The sequence below is a fragment of the Candoia aspera genome, chromosome 2 (genome assembly GCF_035149785.1).
Source record: "Candoia aspera isolate rCanAsp1 chromosome 2, rCanAsp1.hap2, whole genome shotgun sequence".
Taxonomy (NCBI): domain Eukaryota; kingdom Metazoa; phylum Chordata; class Lepidosauria; order Squamata; family Boidae; genus Candoia; species Candoia aspera.
Window position 1 is genome coordinate 78,802,596 of NC_086154.1, and position 14,420 is coordinate 78,817,015.

At 39.4% G+C, this 14,420-nt stretch overlaps 1 protein-coding gene and 1 long non-coding RNA gene across 2 annotated transcripts in view; one reads left to right on the plus strand and one right to left on the minus strand.

The window, feature by feature from the left end:
* The window catches only part of CDKL3 (cyclin dependent kinase like 3), a 36,759-nt gene extending 34,408 nt beyond the window's left edge, over nt 1–2,351 (plus strand). Inside the window, exons 12-13 of the mRNA XM_063292309.1 lie at nt 1,234–1,331; nt 2,158–2,351. Of these exons, the coding sequence (XP_063148379.1) occupies nt 1,234–1,331; nt 2,158–2,193 (134 nt within the window). The 3' untranslated portion in view covers nt 2,194–2,351. The remainder of the gene's footprint in view (nt 1–1,233; nt 1,332–2,157) is intronic.
* Nucleotides 1–14,420, minus strand: part of LOC134489556 (uncharacterized) — a 50,230-nt gene that overhangs the window by 21,955 nt on the left and 13,855 nt on the right. The window lies entirely within an intron of this gene.

The following is a 14,420-nucleotide window of genomic DNA, read 5'->3' on the forward strand; positions in this document are numbered from 1 at the left end:
TATGTAATTATGGACTTTAAATCTGAAATGAAAATAACAGTATATAAGATTTGAGGAAAGATTTGAGGAAGAGGAGAATAGATCCTTTTTTTCCAATGATGCGTCATTTGGATAATGCAATGTGAGAAAGCAAGTATATGCTGACATTTTGCTAGCCATGCCACTAGCCTTGTCAGAGCAAATGAAGCTGAACTTGGTAACAGAAGTCAGGTCATACTTCCTGTGTTCATTGAAGCAGTACATGTCTATAACCAAACAAGCAGTATATAAGAACATGTGTGTGTATACATATACATATACATATGTTCAGTACATAAGGATATGATATCTGTTGCTGCATTCAATTTCAGCTCTGTTCTGAACAGGCTAGTTGTCAGAATCCACGATCAAAGGATTGATGAATCATTTTATCATGTTCATCTGCCAGTTTGGGCCAACACGTGTCAAACACCAGAAGGGAGCGGGATCCAACAGGAGTGTGAAAGAATGCTGTTTGGACTAATGATGAGAGTCAAGGTCGTACCAACTGAAGACATCTGGACTTGACATGCAGGACTGTTGGAGCTAAGCGGGGAGAGAAATGAAGGGGTCTTTTGTTTGCCTGCTTGCTTTTAATTAGGTAGTTTAGGCAGGAATCTTTACTCGTGGCTTTTTGCCTTGTTCTGTACACACCTTCAATAAATCTGAATTCTGCATTTCAACCAATGCATGAGTCAGACCATTATTGGAACAAGTGTGTCAGATTCTTACACTAGTGGCATGACTAGCAAAATGTAAGTACGCACTCATGGTATCATATGACATTCCCCAGAATTCATTTCACTAATAAATAGCAGCCATGAAAACTTACACTCTATGATTTCTGTTTTAGGATGCCTTTTTTTTTAAGTTTCTTGGGCCATTTTTTTTTTAATGACAAGCAGCCTGAGGAGGTTGAAACTTGCAGCAAGGGCTGTGGTTAATGATACTTTTCTGACAGACATTGTTCTCCTGAAAATAGCCCCCTTCAGTTATTTTTCACCATGTGGGCTGGGGACCTCAGATATATACGGTATGTACTAAAAGCTGAATTAAAATATGAAAGCTTTGATAAACAGATTATTTTTCCTTTTGCAATGGTTTCCTTTTGCAATCTTCAATGGTTTTATTAGCTATTGAGTTGCGTATTTTGGAATACTTGTTTCAGAACAGAAAAAGTGCAATTCTAGAAATAATTATTTTTTCTTATAAAAGTTAAACCGGTAAGAGTGCTGAAGAGGGAGTCAAAGAAACCTGAAATATCAAAAATACCATCCTTACTAAGTATGGATCAGAATCGTGAAAAACAAGAAGTAAGTTAAATTTCTCTGCTATTTTTTAAAAGTGATGTTATCGTATAGCCATACAGCTGTGTGCTTAACCTATTAAAATTAACTGATGTAAATTTTCTTCTTTCTCTATGACAGCAACTCAGCTAAAAATTAAAAGTCCAGGGTAACCACAATCCCCTTAGATGGCTGTCCATGGGAGGATAGGATAGAATTGGGATCCCCTTCTGGAATACTATCTCAGGGGTGTAATATCCACTTCAAATGACCAAGATATGGCTGATGAAAATGTTGTGGTGTAAATTTAGTCCTGGGGTACTCACGCTGGTGGTAGGCTGCTAGGCAGGTTGCAGAAGGGATAAATCAGAGTTGGATTTGGATCCCGTGGGCCTCAAGGCCCTCCATTCCCTTGAGAGGGGCTTGCATTGGCTCCTTTGGTTGCATACCTGGAGCAGGCAAAAACAGTTCCCCTCATTCCTTTCTGGGGATTTAATAAAAAACTGATGCCCCGAGTCACTTTTGAGGTAGCAGAACCCTGGAAATACTGGAAGTCTTGCTCTTTCACTCCTACATTCCCAGACCTTCTTGGGATTACTCTGGTCAGTAATTGTTGATGGGGGTCACGGTGTAATATTTGCATTCTTTGCTCTGTCATTGACAAGTAAATAAAAAACATGATTTCATGCTGCATGAGGAATGCTAAAAAGCTGCTGCTAGAACCATTTGGAAATATTGTTTGGATGTAAAACATTGAGGCGTTTTGGAAGAAGATAATTTTACTTTACTAGAAAAGTGAGCTTCTAATAAAAGTCTTCTGTCAACTAATTTTATTTTTCAATGTAATATTTAGAGCACAGGAAATGCAGGAAATATGCAAAATGAATGAAAACAGCCAAGTTTTTCCGTGTAACAGCATGCATCTTGGGAAGATATAGAATGTCTGGCGTAAGACATTTGCTTTTCAATTAACTTTTCATTTAAAAAGTGCCATGGATATCTCTGCATAACATGTGTAGATCCTCTAATAAAGTATTTTGAAATGCAGTAGTCACCAAACTATTCATTTTGTATTGAATTACAGTATGTAGTATATTTAAAGGCACGGGCAAAGCAGACCTATAATCAGTTTGTCAAATAAGTGTTTGGGGAGTGCATATGTTGTTGCTGTGTTAGTATCTTTTGTATCAGGGTGAAAACCCTTGCCACCCAGATGTTGCTGATGTACATTTTTTAATAGCTACTGTCTGTATGTCCATGGTCAGGGATGCTGGGAACTGTAGTTCATTACATTTTGAGGAACCATTTCTCTCCATATTCCCTATGTATTCAGCCTGGGAAGTTATTAAATTATTTTGTTTTCACTGTGGGAATAAAATGGCAGACATACCCCAGTTTTTCATGGAAATTTTAGCACTGTTGATTGATCAGGGATTATACTGGTATACCCTGCCTAAATATGAACACAATGCACACACTAAGACACTAGAGAAACACCGTAGTATTCACCTCGACTTCAGCATACATAGAATAGTCAAAATGATGCCAAAGTGCTTTTAGTCCACCAGCCCTCACTCACATTGCTAGCAATGTACAGTTCTATGAAAAGGTACTAACCCCCTTTTGGATTTTCTGAATTTTTGCATATTTTTGCTACTGAATGTTACTGGCTACTAAATGTTTTTTTTTTCTCTCAGACATTAAGTTTTGGTTGCATTTAATGGCAAAGATATGTAGAAATTCAAACAATCCAAAAGGGTTGTTTTTGACAGAAGAGTAGTAATGTTAGCTTTGCACTCCTCAGGTCCATGCCAATAGGGATATTGTTAAATGTGACTTACTGCTAATTAGGTACAAAAGAGCATTGCATAAGATAATATGCAAGGATTTTAGCTTGTGGAAGAGTTGTAGCTTGTCTCAACTGCAAAAGTTAACTTTGGGCAAGGAGAAAACTAACAAAAAACATCCACAAACACAAATATTTGGAGCCCAGGACAGCTCTTACCATAAACATCAAATTCTTCTAGCCTTTAGCCACCTTCCCATCTGTGGTTATTAATTAAGTTATTAACTAACATGAAGCACCGCTTGCTTATCCTGTGATTTAATTTGCCTGGTACAGTATGTACCATCTGCTTCTTCCCTTTGAAACACTGTTGTTGGAGTCCCTGCCTCCTGTATTTCTGGAAATAAAATTTCTGCTACTTGTTATGATGGAGAAAGTGGTGAATCTGTGAGAGAACCTAAGACACTGTAACATGATTTGTCCAATGCTACTAATAAATAGATGTCACTATGCTGAAATACTATTGAATCATGTAAGGTACATTTTCACATACATAATCCATTTTTTTGTTATAATGTCTAAATCTGGGTAACCAAGCACCTTAATCATTTGCAAAGATGCTGGGCAACTAAAAAAAAACTGTGTGTCATCCTGGTTCTTATTCTGAGAGTAAGCCAGTTTACCAATTACATTACTGGTGAGGTTAATTAAGAGTACCCTGTAGCTCTGATGTACAGTATTTGAATGCATTACATAGGCAATGGAATATGAGCACTGAAAGCATAATCTGGATATTTAACACAATCAAAATATGAAGAATCAGAATATTATATACATGTGTCGGGCAAAATATTTGGAAATGGTTTTTGGAAATGGCACTGTGGACTACTGCATGGTTTAACAAGGCCTCTGTAGATGCTGAAAGATGTGAAATATCACAGTTGTGAAGGATTCTTCAGATGGTGATGGAAAGCAAATGATAACTACACATTATGCATCTGGAAGAAAGTAAGAACAGGAGAGATGAATAGGAGAAGGGTAATTGCCATCCCTACACTGTATTTATATTTTTATTTATTTATTAGATTTAGAGGCTGCCCAGCTCCAGAATGACTCGGGCAGCTCATAATTAAAAATGGAAAAACAATAAAAACTATGTGTCAGTTTTGCTTCCATCAATTTGACATAATCAGGATTGTGCAGTCTGATCAATGCAGTGTTATCAATAGTATGTCTGTTGGTCTAACAACCTTATTATTTGGGGAGAGCCACTGTGTCAAAGTAAGTGGGAAAAACAGTATGAGCTGGAGTACTTTTTGAACCACCTGGTGATTAAAAAACAGCCAATACATTAGGAATTACGAAGCACATTCTACTTCAAACTGATAGAAGTGTCTTTTTTTCCTATTTTTCATATCGGTTGGTACATTTTAAATGCTCTGCTAAACTGTTTTTTTATTTTATTTTTCAGGAGGTCAGAGAAACTTACTGTTAATCCAACACAAAGTGAATGAATGCAGTTTTTTCTTTATGATTTTCCATTGGTTATGCTTTTCATCCACTCAGCTCCAAGTACTTGATAAAGGAAATAAACAGGAGATAGCTATTTCTCATACAGTGAATACATATATGCTGCAGGATTTTTTTTATAAAATATATAGTAATTCTCATTTAGCTAATTAAAAATATTTTAATGTGTCTTGCACATATCATTGACAATAAGCTGAATTTCTGTGGTGGTTCATTTGCAGAAGGTTGAGTTCAACTTGAATCAAGGATCTTTTATAGAACTGGAAAGGAACCATATGCATTATCAATTGCAAAATAAAATATAACAAAAGGAAAACCCACAAGTGTTTCAGCTACTAAAGATTACTTTCCCTTCCTCCACAAAGGCAATTAAGTTAGGCACATCCACACTCAAATACACACCCAGAAACACATATTTTCTACAGCAGCTGATTAGAATACCACAACAATAATATGTATCCCAGTATTACTGTCTTTTTTTTTTACTGTGGTTTAATACCTAGAAGTAATGTAGAAAGATTACTATAGCAAGGCTTATTCAATGTCATTTGTTGCCTTGTGTGATTGTGTTAAATTCTATAAAATAGCAACACTTTTCACTTAGTACTGGCTTTTTGGACATTAATTACAATGGGTATTTCTCATTTCCAACTATAAAAATGTTACGCAATATATATAGGCAATATATAAAATACATTATGTTGCAGTTTATTATAGGCAAAGGACCATAAAATAACACGCAAAGGAAGGTGAAGATTGAGGAAGCTTGCCTTCACAAATCAGAGTCAGCCTCTAATAGAAAGATAAGGAATGTTGCAGTGGTAGCCAGGAACACAAGCCAGAATGCAGGCAGTTGTCCCTTTCCATTCATTGATGGTTTGGTTATTAGCAGTTATTGTCAGCCCTTCAGGGCTGGAAGCAGACTCCATAAGATATACTAGGATTCTATTGATAGTGGCTATAATAACAGAATCTTGAAAGCCTGACAGTTTTTCACCCAGTATTTTAAAACTTGTCGTCCAAAGGTCTCTAACAGCTTGGAAGTAGTTAATGAACAATTTCTGAAAGTGATTAGAAAGTGAGGTTAGCAAACTTAATATCCTAAAAGTCTCTGCCATGGTTGCAAGCAAGATGGCTATTCCCGTTGTCTCCTAGCACTCAAACCTGCAGGAGACCACTGTCCTGCAGTATCCTCGTGAGGAGCAGCCATCCGGAGCACATGTGGGTGATCTTCTGTCCTCTCCTTGTCCAGAGAAGTTCCAAAGAGCCAGTCTACTGACTGGCTCTTCATTCTTCACCGCCGTCATCAGCTCTGCTTGTTTGGAGGCAACTTCAGTCCGCCATTCCTCCCCCAGAAGATGTTACTGAAGAAATGACACGGATGTAGAACAAATTTTATCTGAGAAGATAAAGGGTATCGAAACTGGATTTACAACTGACAGGCCAAGAGAATGTCTTAGAAAAGGATATTTCACTGGATCTACAAAAGAAACAGGTTTTAGAATTTAAAAGGGAAATACAAATGATAAAAGTAAGAGAATGACTTGGACTATTTTTTCCTATTGGATTTAGAAAAGAGGCTTGTTAAAACCTTTTAAGAACTCTGTCTGATGGGACAAAGAAGAAATGAAGAGAAATCAAATCCTACAACAACATTTGAATGAACTAAAGATTAATACTGTTAGAAGTAAAAGGAAGAAATATAAAGTTGGTTTATTTGATCAAGGTTAAAACAAGATAGGTTGTTACCTCTGGCAACCCTTAATGGACTTTCTGCTGACATCAGGACTGAAAATACGATGTTTTATGGATTTGTTTATAGATAAGAGATAGGATATGGGATGAAGAGAGAATTGTTTGTAACCTTAGAGGGGGTGAAGAGTCACTAAATTTATTTATACTTGCGATGAAGGTTGGAAGTCATTTCTTTATATATTTCTTTTCTCTTTATTATATTTCTTTTCTCTTTCTTCAGAACAAAATAAAAACACTTGTTGAAATTAGCAGATATTAACTCAAATCTTTGTTTTTTACCCTATCCAAGTCTCCATGAGAACCATGTAGTGTAAAGTGTGGAATTTTGGTCATTTTCCCACTAGTGACTTACTGCATGTTCTAGAATCATCTAACTTTAGTTGTGCCAAAATAAGTAATGAGGATAGACTATATCACTTCAGGGATGGCTGGGGGATGCTATAAAGACACAATAAGTCACTACTGGAGAAATGGCCTTTGACAGGGAAACTGAGATTCAAATCTCCACCTGATCATAAGGATCAGTGGGTTACTTTTAAACAGTCACTTCTCTCAGTCTAACCTACCTTGCAGGTTCATTAGTGTGGAGATATAATTAGAGGAAACCCCTTGTAACAACATTAAACTCTCAGAAAAAAAGATATAAATGCAATCATAGATTAGGATGGATTGTTGGTCCATCTTGTTTTACCTCTGGATTTTAATGTATAGATTGGAATTTGGGTGGAGCTGACAACAGCACAAGTTTGCACATGAATCATGAGAAAACAAAGAAATATTTTGATTTTTTTCCTCCTTTGAAAGAAGTCATACAATTGGTATTTGCATCCGATGCACAGCATGAAGTGAAATCCAGCAGGATATGTTTAATAGCAAATCTCATACTAAAGTACAGTCCCAAGGTCTGCCTTTGTTTTAGTTCTGTTTAAAGGCTCTTCCAGACACAAGAGTGAAAATGCTACCCATTTCCAAAAAATTGTTATCAGCATAAAATGTATTACTTCAGTTAGAAATGCCAGTCTGGCTACAGGTACAATACTGGCAAATGGTACTCTTTTATTTACAGTATACCCACATTGATAAATTAAGGATAGGGATTGGTTGATTCCCCTAGCTTTGTTTCCCTCCCCTTACCATCTAACATCATTAGCTGGCAGGAAAGCATCCACCAATCACTCCTCTTAATGTGGAATGGAATGGAATTTGGGTTTAGGGAACAGGCAGATTTTGACAAATGGTTAGACTGGCAATGTGACAAAATGGAGTACTTTACCATCTTGCCACACATAATCTCCAAGATATACAAGCTGTATTTGTAACTGATAAACTTGTCTGGGAAAGTGCTGAACTAGAGCTGATGCTTTTTTTTTTTTTTCAATACCCGGAACTCTGATAGAAAGGGGAACAGTGAGAGAGGAAGTTGAAATGAATGATGAGTTGGCAGGAAATAAGTTAGAATTTTGAAGTTGGGATTAAAAATGTAATGGCTGCAAACTAAATTGGATTTAGGCAGTTTGGGCTGCTGAAGATCTGCAGGTTCTAGAGTAGATTGAAGACCACCAAAGTATTCATGCTTGAAGGAAGGATCCTCAAAGATGGAAGAGAATTGTGTTTTGAAGATCATGTTTAATTGATCAGAGAGGAAGAAGAGGATCCAAATAAGACCTAGAGATTACCAACTCAGCACAACTAATGTAGTGGGTATAGAGGGTGAAGGATAGAAGAAAGATCCGTTATGAAGGCAATAATCAGATAAACAAGGCTTGAGCCAAGACCAAGAAAACATCTTAGATGGTCCCCCCGCCATCCACAAGAAGATAAAGGAGGAGAAAAGGAAGCACATTCAGACTTGCAAGCTTCTGATACTATAGCTGTTCTAATAAAAGTAGCTTTAAGACTACATGTTGTCTGTTTCTCAGTGTGGTCTGCCTTATAGGGCTGACAATGCCCTTAATTAACTCTAAGTGGGGGGTTTAGCCATAGCTACACAGATAGCTACATTCTAGAATAAACATACTGACAAGGTAGCAAAAGTTGGCTGACCGAGTTCTTTAATGCCATAACGAGTAATGGCTGTGCACTGACTGATTGGTCAACAAGTATAACAGTCCCCATATTTAAAAACAAGGGTGACCCAGCTGACTGCGCCAGTTACTGCCCAATTAGCCTCTTGTCCCATACTATGAAGATCTTGGAAAAAATTTTGGACCAGTGCATTCATAACATCGTCCAACTCACCGTCAATGTGGCTTTGTCAAAGGATGTGGGACTACCAACGCCATTTTTGCAGCTTGCCAGCTTATAGAGAAACACCAAGAGAGGACCCAACCATTGCACATGGCATTCCTAGACTTGGAAAAGGCTTTTGACCTTGTCAGTTCTAACACCAACTGATTTGGTATACCCTTCATGATCACAGGATGCCTGAATTACTCATCAACTGGGTCAAAATGCTATACAAGAATACTAGTAGCCATGTGCGATGGTCAGCTGGCCTCTCTGACAGTTTTCCGGTGATGGAGTACACCAAGGCTTCATGCTGTCGCCGCTCCTATTTATATTAGTCATAGATACCATCACATGAGACCTGCAGTGAAATGCACGCTGGACCATACTCTATGCTGATGATGTCATGCTTGCTTCTACTACTAGGAATGAACTGCAGTGGCAAGTACAGGGATGGAATGACCGCCTCAGCCATTTTGGACTCCACCTGAACATAAAGAAAACTGAGTACCTAGAGACTGTAACCACCCATGGGATGCTCCAAATAAATGGAGAAAACTTAAAGAAGGTGGATATCTTTCGGTGCCTTGGCTCTCATCTCCAAGGTGATGGTGGCATCAGTGGTGATGTGTGAGTGAGGATGAATGCGGCCTGGTTGTGCTGGTGAGAACTCTCCAGTGTGCTTTGTGACAAATACCAACGTTGGTATTTGTAAGATGATCGTTCACCCTGTGGCACTGTATGGAACCAAGTGTTGGGCAGCAGCAAAGGATATAGAAAGCCGCCTCCATGTTATGGAAATGCATATGCTCCGTTGGATATCGGGCATCTCCCTGCTCAATCACAGCACAAATGATGCCATCCGACAACAACTAGATGTGTCATTAATTACAAAGAAGATGAGGAAAAGCTGGCTTCGTTGGTATGGACATGTCCTTAGAGTGGAAGCTTCCACTGTCCCTAAAATAGTTTACCATCTTAAAATCGATGGCCAGTGGCCACATGGGCGACCAAAACAGAGATGGCAAGACACCATCAATAAGGACATGCAAATTGAGAGCCTGAGCCCTGAGGATGCAGACGATCGGGCAAAGTGGTGTTTTAGGATCTGAAAAGCAGACCCTGCAATAGCAGGAAGAAGAAGAAGAAGGAGAAGAAGAAGACAACGACAACAACGACAAAGTAGCAAAAGTGTTATTTCTACAGGCAGGCAGGCAGCTAAGCTCAAACCCTAACCCTAACCCTAAGCTCAACAGGGTAGAGCAAATCAAATTTCAATCTCTTCTGAAGTCTTTGCAGGAAGGAAAAGGAGGGGTAAGATCTGTTTGGGTATTTGCGTAACCTAAATGTCACTTACGTGGTTAGCCTTTAATGGCTGAAAGAAAAACTATGACTTTGCATCTTTGAGTTCTATCATAAATAAATAAAACATTGGTTTGCAATGTTTGCATGCTAGATTTTGTTGGATTTACAGAACCCCTGTATTCACACATCTCCTGTGATAGGCAGGTTTACCCATCTCTCAAAACTTGCTCTGGTTTTGCACATTTTGTCTCTTGGTGTTAGCGTTATTTCTAACCCATGAATATCATTCTATCTAGAATAGCACTTTTCCTGAATGACATACAAGGTAGTCCTCGAGTTACGATGGCAATCAGGACTGGAATTTCCATCACCAAACAATGCAATTGTAAAGCGTGATGTCATGTGACCTCATTGCTCAGCAGCAACAATTCCTGCAGTCTCGGTTGCCATCATTAATTGAATCTCACCAGTCATTAGCCAAGGACCCACCCTGATCCAAGCCTCTCCCAGCTTGGTCCCTCCCAGTCCCAAGCCTTGGTAAGGTAAGGGACTGCCTCCTCTTCAACTCCCCTCACCTGGCTATCTCACCCCCATCTTTGCCCTTTTGGCTGCCTTGCACTCCCCCAGCTCTGCTGGCCTTGCCACCCTGTACTCGCTGGTCCTGCCACCCCTGCAGGCCTTGCCACCCCTAGCCGACCTTTGCCATCTTCTTTCTGCCACTGCTCCTGAGGTGCACCTGGCCTGGCCCTTTGCGAAGCAGCTGCTGGCCATGCCAGAACTTCTTCCTGAGGCTGCACCCCATCCCTCATCCAAATTGCATGTGGCCTTGTCCAAATTGCGTGCGGCCTTCTCGTGAGGTTTTGGAAGGCAGGTGTGTGAAAAAAGGCCCTAGCTGCGCTGGTGTGAAAGAAGGACCCAATTCATTCGCAAAGGGCCAGGCCAGGCACACCTCAGCAGTAGTGGTAGGAAGAAGATGAAGGTCAGCTGGGGGCAGCAAGGTTGGCAGAGCCAGTGAGTGCAAGACTACCAAAAGGGCAGAGATTGGGGGGAGTTGAAGTGCCCTGTGGTCGTAAGAGTGGGTGGGCTGCCAAGCACCCAAACTTTGATCACATGACTATGGGGGCACTGCAACAGCTGTAACTTTGGGGACTGGGTGTAACTCCCATTTGTTCAGCACCGCCGTAACTTCAAACAGTTGCTGAATGAATGGTTGTAACTCGAGGACTATCTGTAATCCTACTAAGCAACATGAACAACAGCTGACAGGCATGGGGGTCATTGTGCTGTGAAACAGCAGAGAAAGAGCCATTTCTCTCCTGCTTCATGATGCTGCCCACATCTTCACTACTGCTGTTCAGCTGATATTCAGGCTGGTCCAGGTCTCAGAGCTGGGGACTGGCTTGGAAACCTGGCTGGCTAGTGGAGGGGGGGACCCCCATTTGAAAGAACATACCCCTATTTCTTCCCAAAGCAGAATGACCCTTGAATATTGTAACATGCAAGCACCAACATAAAGTGGCCAATAAGTGCTAAGTTGATCCTGTCCCACCACATAGATGTCACCTGATTGACACCAATCAAATGGTTGGTGAAGTAAATCAGATTGCACTCTTTGCTGTGATTTGTTGCCTACTTAAAATACTCTTAATAGTTGTATGGCAAAACAAATTCTAGTTAGGCACATTTTTTAGAAAACCTCACCTGGTTGAATTTGTTATGTAGGTGTTTAAGATCCAAAGTAGAAATCTCTCTTGGAAAAAAAATGGCAACTATATTGTGAAAACAAAATCTTAAATTTATATGATTCTAATCATAGCTCCCAAGAAACCTGTAGTAATTAATCCTCTCATTGCCCAAACTGCTCTCCTACAGTTTCTTAATTATCTGCACTTTCTTAATTAGATTTCTTAATTATCTGCACTTGATTGTCCAGATATGTATTTCATAGCTGAAGTCCCTATCTGGACAATCAAGCCTTAGGCCTTCCCTTGCCTTCTTGCACATTCAGAGGAGAGCTGAACATTACAATTCCATTCTCAACTTTGTCTATGCCATCCTCAGGGCATGGTGCTCCTCAAACAACACAAACTTTCAAAGAATAAGTAGTTCCCACTAGTGAATGCAATAGCTTGTATTAAACTGTTTGGTAATCACAAAAATAGTTCATGAATAAGTCATGCCTACTTTGGGATTAGAGTAACTGACGTCCTTTTCCTTTTGTAACCCTTGCACAATTCATTCTGTTCCATTTTCTACTACCTTAATTTCATCTTTTGTTCCTTGTATTGCTTTACTATAGCGGCAGTTCTTCTGGATTTGTATTCTTTAAATCACAAGTTCAAAAATCTTTCTTTAGTGAATCAGATGATTTGGTAGACTTCTATCTGATTTTGATACCTGGAAGTCTTATGCCCCTCATCATTATTGTCATCATCATTAGCTTGAATCAATCCTCTACAAGATGAAGACCTCTTTGTTGAAGATTATGGGCCCTAATCTACTAAGCTGGTCCAGTCTAGGGCTGAGAGACTGGGCCAAAGTCACCCATCCAGTTTCCCTGCCTGAGAGAGGATGAGAACCTGGGTCTAGCACCTTAACCACTCTGCCACACTGGTTCCCATTCTGTAATAGATCTTCAATAGAGATGGCTTCTCCATAGGAAACCATTATTGGGACTCTCCCAATATTGAATATAAGATTTAAATTCAAATATGATTGATTGTTTCCCTGAGAGCAGCTTTGTGAAGCCATGAACTGTACTGGACTGCACACAGCCCTAAATTTCTCATCTCTCTGGATTTGTTGCCCAAGGAAAATATACACAAAAAAAGTTGATTATGTTATTTTTTGTCTCAATAATCATATTGTAGAGTAGACATGGAATAGATTGTGTAGGGGAGATCACACCCGGCCTCATGGGCAGGAACAGGTGGAATGCCATCATTCAGGAAAGTCACTTATATTTACATTCTCTTCCCACATATGACTAAATGCTCCAAAAATAATTCTAAACACAGTCTTTCAGCCCAGTTGATTATCAGATCGCAAGCTGTTTCTTTCTATGTTTTTACCACTTGTCATTACTGGAGAGAGAAGGATTAGGTTTCTCTCTCATCATAGCCACTCCACATGAAGCTAAACATTAGATCTTATCAACATCACTTGTTCAGCTATTTTGGAGAGAACGCTAGGCCTTTTATATTGTTCTTCAGACCAAGAAAACAGTACATTTCTGGTGTTTTACAATTTGAATAAAAGTGCAATACTAGAAGTATAATATTGGAATTTAATGTTAATGAAGTCGACCAACAATACCTTGTTTATCTACTGTACTTATAAAAAACCCTGTTCAAAGCCATTGTTGAATCATATTTCATTTTGGATGCACAGATTTTTGGTGTGTTTGTTCTCTGGACAATGTAATACCAAACTTAATTCCCTGGTGCCTTTGGTGTTAAAAATAGGTGATGATGCAGTTAGGATAATTATGGTGGGTCTGAATATAGTTTGCATTCTTACATAACAAAATGTTCTAACCCAGAGCCTCTATTAAAAGGGAGGAGTGGAATGATGTGCTGTGGCAACCAGAAATTATGTACATATCACAGCTTTGTTTCCATAGACTAGACCAGGAGTACACCTTCACTGTTCGAGTTGAAACTATCTGCAATCAAGTATCATGAAACATGATGCCTGTGCTGCCTGGATTCAGTGATGGGTTTACCAGACTGTAGACGTTTATGCAATTAGAGAGAGAGAGAGAGAGAGATTGTGCAATAATGCAAGCCCCTTTGTCCCACCAATCTGCACCTCAGTTTTAGTGAATGATAAAAATAGCATTTAGAATGTTTGTATACAACAAGCTCAAGAAATACTGCAGTTCTGCAAGAATTCATCAAACCACTCCATGTGGTCATTTGTTATTATTCCCATACTGGGAACAGATTTGAGACAGGGTGGCTTTGCAGCATCCTGAGCTATTACACTGGAATGTAGTAGCTAAATGCCAGAGCTGCGAACCAAGGAAGCTCTTGGTTCAAATGTCCAAGCACTTCAAATTCTGCAGGCTTTAACATATGTAGGATTTCATTTAGGAGAGACAGTTCGGTGTAGTGGTTAAAGAATCAGGCTAGAAACTGGGAGACCATGAGCTCTTGTCCTGCCTTGGGCAAAAAGCCAGCTGGGTAACATTGGGCCAGTCTCTCTCAGCCCTAGAAAGCAGGCAAGGGCAAACCACTTCCGAAAAGACTCGCCAAGAAAAATGCAGGGACTTGTCCAGGCAGTCACACTCAAAGGCACCAAAAAAAAAAAAAAAGATTTCATTTAAATGTAACTGGAAAATCCCTAGCTATTGCAGTCTTACAGAACAAATATGTATTTTTTCCTGGCAAATTTAATTTGATCCTTACAGTCTTGCTTTATCAATTGCACAAGTTGTAAGGCTGTTTGTTCAAGCATGGATTACAACCCATCAGATTTTACTGAGAATCAGCAACAGGCGTTTCCTGGAGTTG